Source organism: Natrix helvetica, assembly GCF_964273705.1.
Source record: "Natrix helvetica genome assembly, chromosome: 1".
NCBI lineage: Eukaryota > Metazoa > Chordata > Lepidosauria > Squamata > Natricidae > Natrix > Natrix helvetica.
The window spans coordinates 7,215,157-7,229,219 of record NC_138548.1 but is presented as its reverse complement, the minus strand read 5'-3'; the positions used below and the strand labels follow the sequence as shown (position 1 = coordinate 7,229,219).

The 14,063-nt window shown below is 45.5% G+C and overlaps 1 protein-coding gene across 2 annotated transcripts in view; it reads left to right on the top strand.

The window, feature by feature from the left end:
- Positions 1–1,003: 1,003 nt before the first annotated feature.
- Positions 1,004–14,063, top strand: part of HDGFL2 (HDGF like 2) — a 38,726-nt gene continuing 25,666 nt past the window's right edge. Inside the window, exon 1 of one of the 2 annotated variants that reach the window (XM_081941339.1) lies at positions 1,004–1,204. In XM_081941339.1, the coding sequence (XP_081797465.1) occupies positions 1,133–1,204 (72 nt within the window). In that variant the 5' untranslated portion in view covers positions 1,004–1,132. The remainder of the gene's footprint in view (positions 1,205–14,063) is intronic. The other variant, XM_081941340.1, reaches the window with a different exon arrangement.

Here is a 14,063-nt window from a genome sequence, read left to right as displayed (position 1 = left end):
CGTCTGCTTCTTGGCTATTCAGTCTGATCCACACTTCCTGAAGTTACCAGGTTGTGGAAGGCAAAGGCCTTACACGCCCCACTTCTCAGACTGGCCTCCCTTGCAGGGGTGTTATGCACAAAAGGAGCAGAAGATGCCTGCCCTCCTGCCTGCGTGGGATAATATGTCCCTTCCTTACAACCGATTGTGTCCATTAGTGTGCCATGAGTTTGGAGTCAACCCTTACCAGCCGCTCAGATAAAGGCAGTCCTCAACTTATGACCAGAATGGGGCCCAGAATGTACGCTGCTAAGTGAGATATTTGTTAAGTGAGCTTTGCCCCATTTTACGACTTTGGTGAAGGTCACGAAAGGGGTCACACGACCCCCTGGACACTGCAACCATCATAAATAGGAGTCAGGCAGCATTTTGATCATGTGATCCAATAGGATGTTGCGACGGTCATTAAGCGTGAAAAAAATGGTCCTAAGTCACTTTTTTCAGTGCCATCGCAACTTTGAGCAGTCACTAAACGAACTGTTGTAGTCGGGGACCACCTATAGAATTAGTTGCCATTTGAAAAAGCTCCTTGCAAAAGGAGGGCTCCAAAGCATGTGCAGAGTTCCTCTCAAGACTTATTATAATATAACTTGTTATACATATATATTATTATATATTATACTCTTATTATATAACTTATTATACTTATACCTGTTATCTCGTAAATGTTTGACAAACTAAATGAATGAATCAATGAATGAATGAATAAGTAAATAAAATAAAATAAAGACGCCCCGCCCACTCCGTGCCTCCTTAAGTCCCGCCCTTTGCCCGCCCTACCGCTCTCCCCCGCCACTTCCAGCCAATCCCGTCTTCGTTCCCCGCAGCTGCTCCCACCCCGCCTTTTTCCTTCCCTTCGCGAGCTCCGATTGGTCAGCGGCCAGGGAGCGCGAGGCGCGCGTGCCGCCACCCCGCCGGCCAATCAGCCGTTCCGGCCGGGCGGAGACGGCGCCGAAACGACACCGGGGCGGGCCAATGAGGCGCCGCCAAGCGCGTGTCCCGCCTTCCTTCCCCTCCAGGCCGGCGGCCACGCCCCTCCCGGTTGCCTGGCGAAGCCTGAGGCCTGGCCGGGGCCTGCTCGCCCGTCGCCGCGATGCCGCACGGCTTCAAAGCCGGAGACTTGGTGTTCGCCAAGATGAAGGGCTACCCGCACTGGCCGGCCCGGGTGAGTGAGAAAGGCGCGGGGAGACGGGCGGGGGTGGCATGGGAAGAGCCGTCGCCTAGCAACCGCGCCCTCCCCCTCCCTCGTGGCGGGGGGCGTCTCCCCTCGCCTCCCTCGGAGCGCGCCCTCCACGTGACTCACTCACGGTGGGGGGGCAGCCCCCTCTGCTCCATGGGGGAGGCTCATCCTGGGGGGGCTCTTATAAAAGGGGGGGAGGGGGGAAGCTTTGGGGCTCTGCACCCCCCCCACCACGTCTTTGCTAATGCCCCCCCCAAATCAGGAGACTTGGTAGCAGGAGGTGAGGGGGTTCGCGGGGGTCGCCCCCCCTTGCAAATATTGTGCTAAATATTTTGCAAATCTGCAGGCTCTTGGGTAAATCCCCTGCTTAGCAGGCACGGGGTGCAATTACAGGGGAAGGCGTGCAAACGCATCCCTGCCTCCTTTCGGCCTGCGCCTGGGTCGTGTTTTCGTGCAAGGATAGGGGGAAAAAAACAAAGAGCCCCCGCCCCCGTGGTTGTGCATGCAGGTGCAAGGATACGGTGGCTGGCTCTTCTGTAGCTGCAAGATACCTCTTCGACTTTTCCTGGCCATTGGGTGCATATTTTGTGTAGTGTGTGTGTATATGCAAACTACCTATAAACTACAAGTATGTGTATGTATATATATGTATATGTATGTATATATGTATGTATATGTGTGTATATATATGTATATCTATGTATGTACGTAGATTTTCACGGGTGTAGGTTTGCTGGTCTTGTTGTATTCGGGTCTTTTCCCATGTAAGATTGACATGGGAAAAGACCTGAATATAAGACTGGCATATATATAAGCCCTTCATATATATACACAAACATATATACATATATACATACATATATACATACACACACACACACATGCAAAATATATGCTTTGCATACACAAACACACTATGGACACTCTGACCCTTTCACAGGGGTCGATGAAGACCATGGGAAAACACATATTTTCGATGGTCTTAGGAACCGAGACACCAATTGTATGGTTGGGAGTCACCACAACTTGAGGAACTGTATTAAATGGTGGTGGCATTGGGAAGGTTGAGACCCACTGCTCTAGCGCACTGCACCCTAGAACAGGGATGGCGAACGTTTTTCGCCTTGGGTGCCAAAAGCATGCACATGAGCGCTATTGCATGCCCATGTGTGCCCACACCCATAATGTAATGCCCTCCCACGCTGTGCCCATGTGCATGCATGCATGACCCACCCGTGCATGTGCGCACGGCTTTTTTTAGAGCTTGGGGAGGGTGAAAATAGTTTGTCTAAAGGGGTATAAGGTTTCCTGCTTCAATAGGTTGGAGTAAAAGGAGTGGTGGGTTCCTCTCCCCATCACTACCGGTACACTGCTCACTGGGCCGGGCACGTGTGCCGTGCCTGCGTGTGCCCTCCACCTCCCCTGCGATGCCCAGCTGCTTGTCAGAGGTCGTGCAGGTCCCCCCCACCCTGGAGGCCGTCCCGAGGCTGTAAACGTCTTCCCGGGGGTTCCATGCGAGCCCTGTAATTTACCTGGCATCGCATGGAGACTCCTGGGAAGGGAGTGGCAGCCAGAAATCAGCTGGCCAGCACGCGCATGCACGCTGGAGCTGAGCTAGGGCAATGGCTCGTGTGCCCGCTGATATGGCTCCGCGTGTCACAGAACAACTAAACAGAAGAACAGTTTTATGCCATGAACGCCATCACTCTGCTAAACAAATAATTCCCTCAACACTGTCAAACTATTCACTTATTATTACTATTAGTCTTCTCATCCATCTCCTCCCACTTATGACTGCAGGACAGTAACTTTGTGGCTTGTGTCCTTACGGTTTATATTGATTGTTTCCTAGTATGATTCGATTGCTTATTTGTACCCTATGACTATCATTAAGTGTTGTACCTTGTGATTCGTGACACAATGTACACTGAGAGCATATACACCAAATTCTTTGTGTGTCCAATCACACTTGGCCAGTAAAGAATTCTCTCCTATCTATCTATCTATCTATCTATCTATCTATCTATCTATCTATCTATCTATCATCTATCTATCTATCTATCTATCTATCTATCTATCGTATCTCTCCCTCCCTCCCTCTCTCATTTATCTATATCATCTATCCACCCATCATCCATCCATCCATCCATCCATCCATCCATCCATCTATCTATCTATGGTATCTCTCTCTCCCTCACTCCCTCTCTCATTTATCTATATCCTATCCATCCATCCATCCATCCATCCATCCAATCATCTATCTATCTATCTATCTATCTATCTATCTATCTATCTATCTATCTATCTATGGTATCTCTCCCTCCCTCCCTCCCTCCCTCCCTCCCTCCCTCATTTATCTTTATCATCTATCCATCCATCATCCATCCAATCATCCATCCATCCATCCATCCATCCATCCATCCATCCATCTATCTATCTATCTATGGTATCTCTCTCTCCCTCCGTCTCTCATTTATCTATATCATCTATCCATCCATCATCACCAATCGCTACACCAAGTTGGCTTTAATGCGCACACATAGAGGTAGTTCTCTTGACCTACGACCACAATGGAATCCAAAATTTCTGTTGTTAAGTGAGACAGTTTTCTGAGTTTAAAGATTTGCCATTTGATGGGAAAGAAATAGCATTAGGAAAAAAAATTATGTTGTCTTGCATCCCCAGTTTTGTATAAAGTTAGCCCTGTGTAGATTGGTTATTATTTTAAGTTTGCTTATTTTAAATTCCCACTCCTCCTAGCACTGATGGTATTACCTAGTTGGGTTATGAAATGTCTGCAAGAAAACCCCGAAGCCCAGAGAACACCAATGATCCTACAGCGTTATAAGTTCTTTTTACGTCTCTATATAAGACGTAGCATTGAGACAGCCTTAGGCTAGTATTCAGAATATAGAATAACAGAGTTGGAAGGGACCTTAGGGGTCTTCTAGTCCAGCGGTCACCAATGGGTGGCCCTCGAAAATTTTGGTGGTCTGCAGAAAAATTATTTGCATTTGTTATATTGCACTAAATCAGGGGTCCTCAAACTACGGCCGATGGGATGGATACGTGCAATGAATGCTTGCGTTGCTGCAGAGGGTCTGCCCCTTCAGGGTCTTTTTGTGCGGGTCGGAAGGGGGCAGAAATTCCGACTTGGGGTCTGCTTCAGCCTCCTGGTGGGGGGCTTTGGGCGAAGGCTGGAGGGAAGCACCGCTGGTGGCAAAGAGCTGGAGGGCCTCGTTCCAGTGGGACTGCATCATGGCCTGGAACTGGTTGACCATCTCAGCCCACTGAGCCTCCAGGCGCCGTTACCTGGCCTTGCACTCCCGCAGGTCTTCCCTCTGCTTGGAAAGCCCATGCTCCTAGTCCTCAGTGAGGTGCTTCTGCTGAGCCTCCTTCTCGGTCAGATCCAATTTAAGCTGAGCTGTTTTGCCAACTCTTTCTCCTGGTGGCTGCTTACTCCAGCAACTGCTTCCTGTTGGGGCCCTAAGGAGCCCGGGCGGACAGGCGAGGAGTGGCTGGGAGGGGAGGGGCGAATAGAGGTCGGCGAAGGGCCCCTCGACGTGAATGACATCAAGTTGGCCGCGCCCACCCAGTCATGTGACCACCTGGCCATGCCCACCCAGCCGGTCATTAGGCAGATCATATTAGAGGTCCGCAGGATTTAAAATTAGGAATTTAGTGGTCCTTGAAGTCCGAAAGGTTGGTGACCCCTGTTGTAGTCTGACCCCCTGCTCAAGCAGGAGACTCTGGACAAATAATTGTTCCAATCTCTTCAAAACCTCCAGAAGCACTCACAACTTCTGGAGGCAAATTGGTCCATTGATTAATTGAATGATTGATTGATAACATCAATAGCTTTTCAAATTAAACCCATCTCACACACCTTGTAATTAACCCAGGACCGGTCCTTTGCGGGTGGCTCTGTTTGCTACCTCTATGCTTTGAATGAGCAGCCTTTAAGCACACATTTCCTTACCATTTCAAATGCTCCCGCCTGCAAGCTAAATTTACTTTAAGGGTTTTTACAGCACTTCCCTGAGTCCGAAGGGAGTGAACCGGATCGCAGTGGCGAGAAAACAAGATTAATTCTTGGAAATTTGGGCTGGCTTGGGTGGGGGGGTCCTTATTAGGATTTATGCTCTGGAATCTCCCTTTTTTTTAAAAAAACTTTTTTATTTTCCACTTTATAAACATTTCATCTCCCCTTAAGCAAGGGGTGTCCAAACTTGAGAACTTTAAGACTTGTGGACTTCAACTCCCAGAATTCCCCAGCCAGCTGGGGAATTCTGGGAATTGAAGTCCACAAGTCTTAAAGTTCTCAAGTTTGGACACCCCTGCCTTAAGCAGTGTGTCGTCTGGGTACAAATATGTCTATGTAACATCCTTCCACAAATTATATACATTGAACAATTATACCATATATACGGTAACTCTTCATTTCCTTCATAACATATCTTCTAATAAAAATACAATAATAACCTTAAACGTAATTATTCTCATCGTACTCCTGTTATCAGTTGCCATGTTATTCTTGTCTCTGTCTTAATGCATCTTCTATTCTTGTTGTCTTCTTCATTCATTTCCAATTTATTCTCTAACCATTGATAAAAAGCCTCCCATCTCAATATAGCAATCAGTTTGTTCCTGCTCCTTAATTGCTAGTGTTAGTCTATTCATTTCTACACATTCTAATTTTTTTTCCTAATCACCTTCTCTTCAGTAGGAATCCAAAAAGATCTTTGCCAGCTAGTTCTCTGGACTTCTCTCCCCCCTCTTTCCTCCTTTTTGGGAAAATAAAGACAATATTTGCTCATCTCCAGCCACCTGGCACCACTTTTTTATAGGGGGTGGACCAGTGTTGATGGCTTGAAGATGGGTGGACTTCATCTCCCAGAATTCATTCTCCAGCCAGCTTTGAGTTTGAATTGAAATTGAGTTTCAAGTCTTGGAATTGAAGTCCACCCATCTTCATGCCCTCAAGGTTGAGAAACACTGTGCTGGACAAATCACCTCTTTTCTTCCCTACAGGCAGTCCTCGAATTAACGACAGTTCTGTCGTTAAGGGAGACATTTGTTAAACGAATTTTGCTTCATTTTGCGAACTTCCTTGGCGCAGCTGTTAAGTGAACCACTGGCAGTCGATAAGGGAGTAACCTGGTTGTTAAGTGAATCTGGTTTTCTCATTTGGCTGTGCTTGTCAGAAGGTGGCAAAAACATAAAAGGGGAACCAGTTGCCAGGAACCTGACTTCTGATGGGATGGATGATGGAGGTGCTTTAAAGGTCGTAACAATGAAAAACGGTAATAAGTCACATTTCTCACTGCAGTTGTTAACGGTCACTAAATGAACTGTTTGTAAGTCAAGGACTTCGCGTAGCCTTGCAATGCCTTGATATTTTTAGCCCTCCTAACAAACCTTTTTGCTCAATCTGATTTTTTCCCCTTCATGATATTAGCCCATAGTTCAGGCTTCCTCTTATCATTGCTCTTTTTGTGAATGGACTCTTGGCAATTCTGATTTAACAGACTAACAGATCTGTTCAATCAGATATTAACAGAGTTGGAAGAGGGACCTTGCAGGTCATCTAGTCCAAACCCCCCGCCCAAACTGGAGACCCTACACCATTTCTGACTGATGGCAGTCCAGTCTCTTCTTGAAAGCTTCCAACGATGAAGCTCCCACAACCTCCGAAGGCAACTTCTGTTCCATGGGTTGATTGTTCTCACTGTTAGAAAATGTCTCCTTATTTCCAAGTTGAATCTCTCCTGGATCAGTTTCCATCCCTTATTCCTTGTCTGGCCTTCGGGTGCCTTGGAAAATAGCTTGACCCCCTCCTCTCTGTGGCAGCCCCTCAAGTATTGGATTCTGATCTTGATTAAGTACTTGTAAAGGCATATTCCTCTTCTCTCCCCCCCCCCCGCTTTTTCTTCCCTTCCCCCCTTTTCAGGACCTCCTTTTAATGTACACTTTAGAATATATATATGCTGGTCTTGTTGTATTCAGGTCTTTTCCCATGTAAGATTGAGATTGTCTTGGCAACGTTTCAGCAAGGTCTCACTCGCCATCTTCAGGCTGGTGTTTTCAGCTTAAAGCGTGGTCGGAGTCTATAAATCATGGTGGGGTTGTGTGTGGAGTGCTAGCTTTGTTTCAGTAAGTGGATTGATTGGCTGTGTGGTTGTATCATGATTGGTAGATTAGTGCTGATTGGTGCTGGCTGTGTGTCCGTTGTTGTTTCGTGTTGTAACGGCCTGGGTGGTGGGTGGGGCTCGTTTGTTGACTAAGGCTGGTTTCCAGATGTTTGGTAGGCGGAAGGTATCGTTACGTTTATTCATGTTGTGGGGATGTTTCTCTATTTTGATTGCTTCCATAATTATTCTCTTGTTGAAGTGTTCAGTTTTGGAGACTAATCTGGTTCCTTCAAAATTAATTTCATGTCCTGTAGCTTTAAGGTGCTGGAAAAGGGAGGAAGTTTTTTTCTTTTTTTCTTACTGCGTTCTTGTGTTCTGTGATGCGTGCATTTATTCTCCTGTTCGTTTGTCCTATGTATGTGGCAGGGCAGATTTTGCATGGTATTTCATAGACTCCTTGGTTTTCTAGCTGGATTTTGTCTTTGGGGTTTCTTAAGATGCTGGCTATTTTTTGGGTCAGTGGTGAAGGCTGTCTTGATATTGTGTTTGTGGAGAATTTTGCTGACTTTATCTCTGGTGCCTTTGATGTAAGGGAGGAGGGCGATGCTGTTGTCCTGTTCTGTGTCTCGGTTTTTGGGGGGAGTCTCCCTTTGGATTAGGTTGGTAATTGTTTTTCTTTGGAATCCGTTGGAGATTAATACATTTGTGAGAGTGTGTAATTCAGTTTTCAGGTGGTCTTTGTCGGCTAGGCGTTTGGTTCTGGAGATGGGGGTCTTGGTTACAGAGTTGATCTGTGCAGGGTGGTGATGGGATTGTGTGTTTGAGTAACGGTTGGTGTGTGTTTTTTTCCGGTAGATGGTGTGTCCTAGCCATTGGTTTTTTTTTGTAGATTAGGACGTCCAGAAAGGGAAGTTGGTTGTTGCCAAACATTGAAAGATGACTTACTCTCTGGCAAGAAATATTGTTATTATTATATTATTATATTATTATTCTCCAAGGCACCTGAGGGTAGAACAAGAAGCAACGGGTGGAAACTAATCAAGGAGAGAAGCAACTTAAAACTGAGGAGAAATTTCCTGACAGTTAGAACAATTAATCAGTGGAACAGAAGTTGCCTCCAGAAGTTGTGAATGCCCCAACACTGGAAGTCTTTAGGAAGATGTTAGATAGCTATTTGACTGCCTAGGCAGGGGGTTGGACTAGAAGACCTCCAAGGTCCCTTCCAACTCTACTATTGTATTGTATTATTGTGGGGGTAAGACACCCCTAACACCCTTGGGGGGGGAGGGGATACAGTTAAGATACAGCCTGTTGTGCCTTAAAATGGCTTTTACTGTACTGCTGTAAAATGGCTTCTACTGTACAGTGCAGTGGAGTTGCCATGGTAACGGCTTTACAGTACTCTGGTAAGGGAGAAAATCCAACATTAGAAATTACGTTTGGTCTGGACATTTTACCCCTATAAATAAATACCCGGACAATGCCACATTATCAGCTAGTCTTCTTTAAAAAATCCCCACCTGTCCATACTGTCTATTTCTATCAACTTTTTTTTTTGCTGTAGATTTATTTTGGGGGTGTTTAAGACTGCCCAAAATTAGATTCTGAGAAAGGAAAATATGTGTATCTCAGAGCTGAAACGAGAGTCTCTTGGCATCATTGTCCAAACCTAGGTAATGTGAGGATAACAATAATGTGTGATAATTATTATTATAATTATTAATTATTATTATTTGTGGCATGGATGATGTTACCTAGTTGGGTAATGAAACGTCCGCCAGAAAACCACTAAGATCAGAGAGGACGAAGGACTTGCTATGCAGCTAGTCCTCCACTTACAACAGCTCATTTAGTGACCATTCAAAGTTACAACAGCACTGGCCAAAGTGACTTGTGACCATTTTTCATAGTCACGACCTCTGCTGCAGGTGATCGAAGGGCAGACGCTTGGCAACGGGCTCATACATACGACCGTTGCCGTATCCCCGTGATTCCCTTTTGCGACCTGCCAAGCCAATGGTGGAAGCCCGATTCACTTAATGACCAGGGTACTAACTTGTCAGCTGCAGTGATTCACTTAGCATTTGTGACAAGAAGAGGAGGTAAAGCTCACTCAACACATTTCTCACTTAACAACAGGCATTTTGGACTCCGCTGTAGTCGTAAGTCGAGGACTACCTGTATAGACTTGGAACGCCTTAACCCTTATTGGTTATCATTGCTGTGGATTTATTTAAAAGTTCACTTTTGAAGTGGGTTTTTCCCCCTTATTTTTTCTTTTTTGTAATTCAGGATATTTATTGGGCTTTTATACTCTGTTCGGTCCCAACTCTCTGTTTCCTGTTCCTGTGTAAGAAACGTATTCTGCTTGATTGCCAGACTCCCATGGGCCCATGCAGGGGCAACTCTCTAGGCTGTGTTTTGAGTCCAAGTTTGGTTGAATCCCGAGATGCCACGTAGTGTAGAAGGCTAATCCCATCTTTGTTATGTAGAGTATAAACTAGCTCAGGGCCCCTAATGTCCCATTGACAAAGGTGGGGGCTATTAAGAGTGAGCCTGTTTCCTGCCTTAAAAAACACGTTTCTCCATTTCTGATCCAGGGAAATATAACATTCTCCCTTTTTTCGATATTTCCCAGGATATTTCATTTTTCTAGGAGAGGGGTGGATGATAACTTCCTACCGTTCAAGTCTGACTTCCCTTAAAATCAAGGACTCTGCCGTTACAACGTCGTAAGGGTTTTTAAACCACAGGCTCGATTTGTCATTTGTGACTGACAACCTTGAGTTGGGGGTTTTTTTTTTGGGTGTGGGGGGGGACAGCTCTCTCTGATGGTTGAAGCCAGAATGTTGACCAAAAAGAATTTCCGGTCAAAAATTTGCAGCGATATCCAAAGCACAGCCGGGCACGTTTTTGGCAATGCCCCTGTATTCAAATTTGAAACTCTTCCAGCTTTTAAGGCAGACACTCTTGAATTCTGAGTCGGATTTTGGAAGTGTTTCAAACTCAGAATAACCCAAACTGAGAGCAACGCAGGAGAAAAGAAGGATGGGGTGACATGATCATTGTTTTAACAGAATAAAGAGAATAACAGAGTTGGAAGGGACCTTGGAGGTCTTCTAGTCCAGCCCCCTGTTCAAGCAGGAGACCCTGTACCATTCCAGACAAATGGCTATCCAACATCTTCCTAAAGACTTCCAGTGTTGGGGCATTCAGAACTTCTGGAGGCAACTTCTGTTCCACTGATTCATTGTTCTCACTGTCAGGAAATTTCTCCTCAGTTCTAAGTTGCTTCTCTCCTTGATTAGTTTCCACCCATTGCTTCTTGTCCTGCCCTCAGGTGCTTTGGAGAATAGCTTGACCCCCTGGTCTTTGTTGCAGCCCCTGAGATATTGGAAGACTGCTGTCATGTCTCCCCTAGTCCTTCTTTCTATTAAACTAGACATACCCAGTTCCTGCAACCGTTCCTCATATGTTTTAGCCTCCAGTCCCCTAATCCTCTTTCTTGTTCTTCTCTGCACTCTTTCTAGAGTCCCCACATCTTTTCTACATCGTGGCGACCAAAACTGAATGCCGTATTCCAAGTGTGGCCTTACCAAGGCATTATAAAGTGGTATTAACCCTTCACGTGATCTTGATTCTTTCCCTCTGTTGATGCAGCCTAGAACTGTGTTGGCTTTTTTGGCAGCTGCTGCACACGGCTGGCTCCTATTTAAATGGTTGTCCACTAGGACTCCAAGATCCCTTTCACAGTTGCTACTATTGACCTTATATTATACCAGTGTCTTCCAATATCTCAGGGGCTGCCATAAAGAAGTTTTTCACACTTTACGACCAGGGTAGATTCCCGTGGTTATATGATCAAAATTCAACCGCTTAGCAACTGACTCATATTTATGGTGGTTCCAGCGTCCCGGGGTCTCGTGATCCCCTTTTGCGACCTTCTGACAAGCCAAGTCAACGGGGGTAGCCAGATTCATTTTACAACTGTGTTACTAACTTAATAAGTGATTCACTTAACCCAGGGGTGTCCAAACTTGGCAACTTTAAGACTTGTGGACTTCAACTAACTCCCAGAATTCCCCATTCTGGAAGTTGAAGTCCAAAAGTCTTAAAGTTGCCAAGTTTGGACACCCCTGACTTAACCACTGTGATAAAAAAAAAGGTCATGCAGTCAGGCGCGACTCACTTAATGGCTGCTTTGCTTATCAACCCAAATTCTGGTCCCCATTGTGGTCGTATGTTGAGGACTACCTGTAGTTAGGCTTGGAGAAGACCTTTTTCCTACATTTGACTAAGTGCCATTCTTGCAACTCTGCCTACTTGCTTTTAAACTGTCCCAGAATTTGCACACAGTTATGGTATAGGGCCGCGGTGGCTCAGGGGCTAAGACGCTGAGCTTGTCGATCAGAAAGGTCGGCCGTTTGGCGGTTCGAATCCCCAGCGCCGCATAACGGAGTGAGCTCCTGTTCCTTGTCCCAGCTTCTGCCATCCTAGCAGTTCGAAAGCATGTTAAAAAATGCAAGTAGAACCGTGCGCCTTCGGCGTTGAGTCACGCTGGCCACATGACCACGGAGACGTCTTTGGACAGCGCGGGCTCTTCGGCTTTGAAACGGAGATGAGCATTGCCCCCTAGAGACTAGCACATATGTGCGGGGGAAGCTTTACCTTTGCCTATGGTATCCCACTGGCCCTTTTTCCTCAAAGAGCTTCCTGGGGAATTGGAAAAGGTTGCTCCATTCCTACATTTGATAATTTCCTTGCATAAACTAAACAGTGAAACAGGAGCTGCAGAACTCTTTGTATTCCTGCCCGGACACGCCTGTTCTTTATCTCTACATCCTGTAAAAAAAAACCCACACATTTCGGTATTAGAGATTCCAACCTGGAGAATTGTATGTCCTACTTGTATAATTGGATATTGGAACTGTTATTGGACATTATTTATCTCTGTCCTATCTTACCCATCTCCCTATGTCATCTATCACTCATTATCTATCCCTCCCGCCCTTCTTCCTTCCTTCCTCTTTCTTTCTTTCTTTCTTTCTTTCTTTCTTTGATTGTAAGCCAATGGTAAGATGGATGTCCAATAAATTTATTTTAAAAAAAACTTCTTCCCTTATCTCTGTCCTATCTTACCCATCTCTCTATGTCATCTGTCACTCATTATCTATCCCTCCCTCCCCCCTCCCTCCCTCCCTTCTTCCTTCCTCTTTCTTTCTTTCTTTCTTTCTTTCTTTCTTTCTTTCTTTCTTTCTTTGATTGTAAGCCAATGGTAAGATGGATGTCCAATAAATCTTATTTTAAAAAAACTTCTTCCCTTATCTCTGTCCTATCTTACCCATCTCCCTATGTCATCTATCACTCATTATCTATCCCTCCCTCCTTTCCTCCCTCCCTCCCTCCTTTCTTCCTTCCTTCCTTCCTTCCTCCCTCTTTCTTTCTTTCTTTCTTTCTTTCTTTCTTTCTTTCTCCCTCCCTCCCTCCTCCCACCCTTCCTTCCTTCCTTCTTTCTCTTTCTTTCTTTCTTTCTTTCTTTCTTTCTTTCTTTCTTTCTTTCTTTCGTGATTGTAAGCCAATGATAAGATGGATGTCCAATAAATCTTATTTTTAAAAAAGCTATACAGATAGTCCCCAACTTAGGATCACGATTGAGCACAAAATTTCTTTTCTTAAGGAAGACAGTTGTTCAGTGAACCTTGCCCTGTTTTACGACCTTTCTTGCGACTGTTGTTAAGTGAATTACTGCAGTTGTTCAATTAGTAAAAGGGTTGTTTAGTGAATCCAAAACTGGAATGCAAATATTCCAAGTGTGGCCTTACCCCAGGGCAGGGGTGTCCAAACTTGGGAACTTTAAGACTTGTGGACTTCAACTCCCAGAATTCCCCAGCCAGCAGAAGTCCACAAGTCTTAAAGTTCCCAAGTTTGGACACCCCTGCCCCAGGGCATTATAAAGTGGCATTAACCCTTCGCGTGATCTTGATTCTCTCCCTCTGTTTAAGGCTGGCTGAGGAAGAAGCAAAGCTCTGGAGACATTTTTAGAAGCAGCTGAAGGGCCCAGTTCTGTCTTCTGCTCTGGTGGAAGCTAGAATCCATCACAGCTTTTCCCCATAAGTGGCACGGTTGTTAAGCGAGATATCGCTTGGCGGCCCCCATTTTTACTACCTCTTTGCTGGGCTTGTTACAAGCGAACCAACCCAGTTGTTAAGCGAGACAACTGCGTGACCCGCAGCTTTCAACCTTTCCTTCTGGCTTCCCCTATTGATTAACAGAATAACAGGATTGGAAGGGACCTTGGAGGTCTTCTAGTCTAACCCCTTGCTCCAGCAGGAGACCCTGTACCATGTCAGACAAGTGGCTGTCCAGTCTTTTCTTAAAAACGTCCAGTGTTGGAGCATTCGCAATTTTGGGTGGCAAGGAGTTCCACTGGTTAATTGTCCTCACAGTCAGGAAATTTCTCCTTCATTCCAGGTTGCTTCCCTCCTTGATTAGTTTCCATCTTTGTAAGAGAGTTATAAGAGTTGGAAGGGACCTTGGAGGTCTTCTAGTCCAACCCCCTGCCTAGGCAGGAAACCCTATACCGTTTCAGACAAATGGCCATCCAACATCTTCTTAAAGGCTTCCAGTGTTGGGGCATTCACAACTTCTGGAGGCAACTTCTGTTCCACTGATTAATTGTTCTCACTGTCAGGAAATTTCTCCTCAGTTCTAAG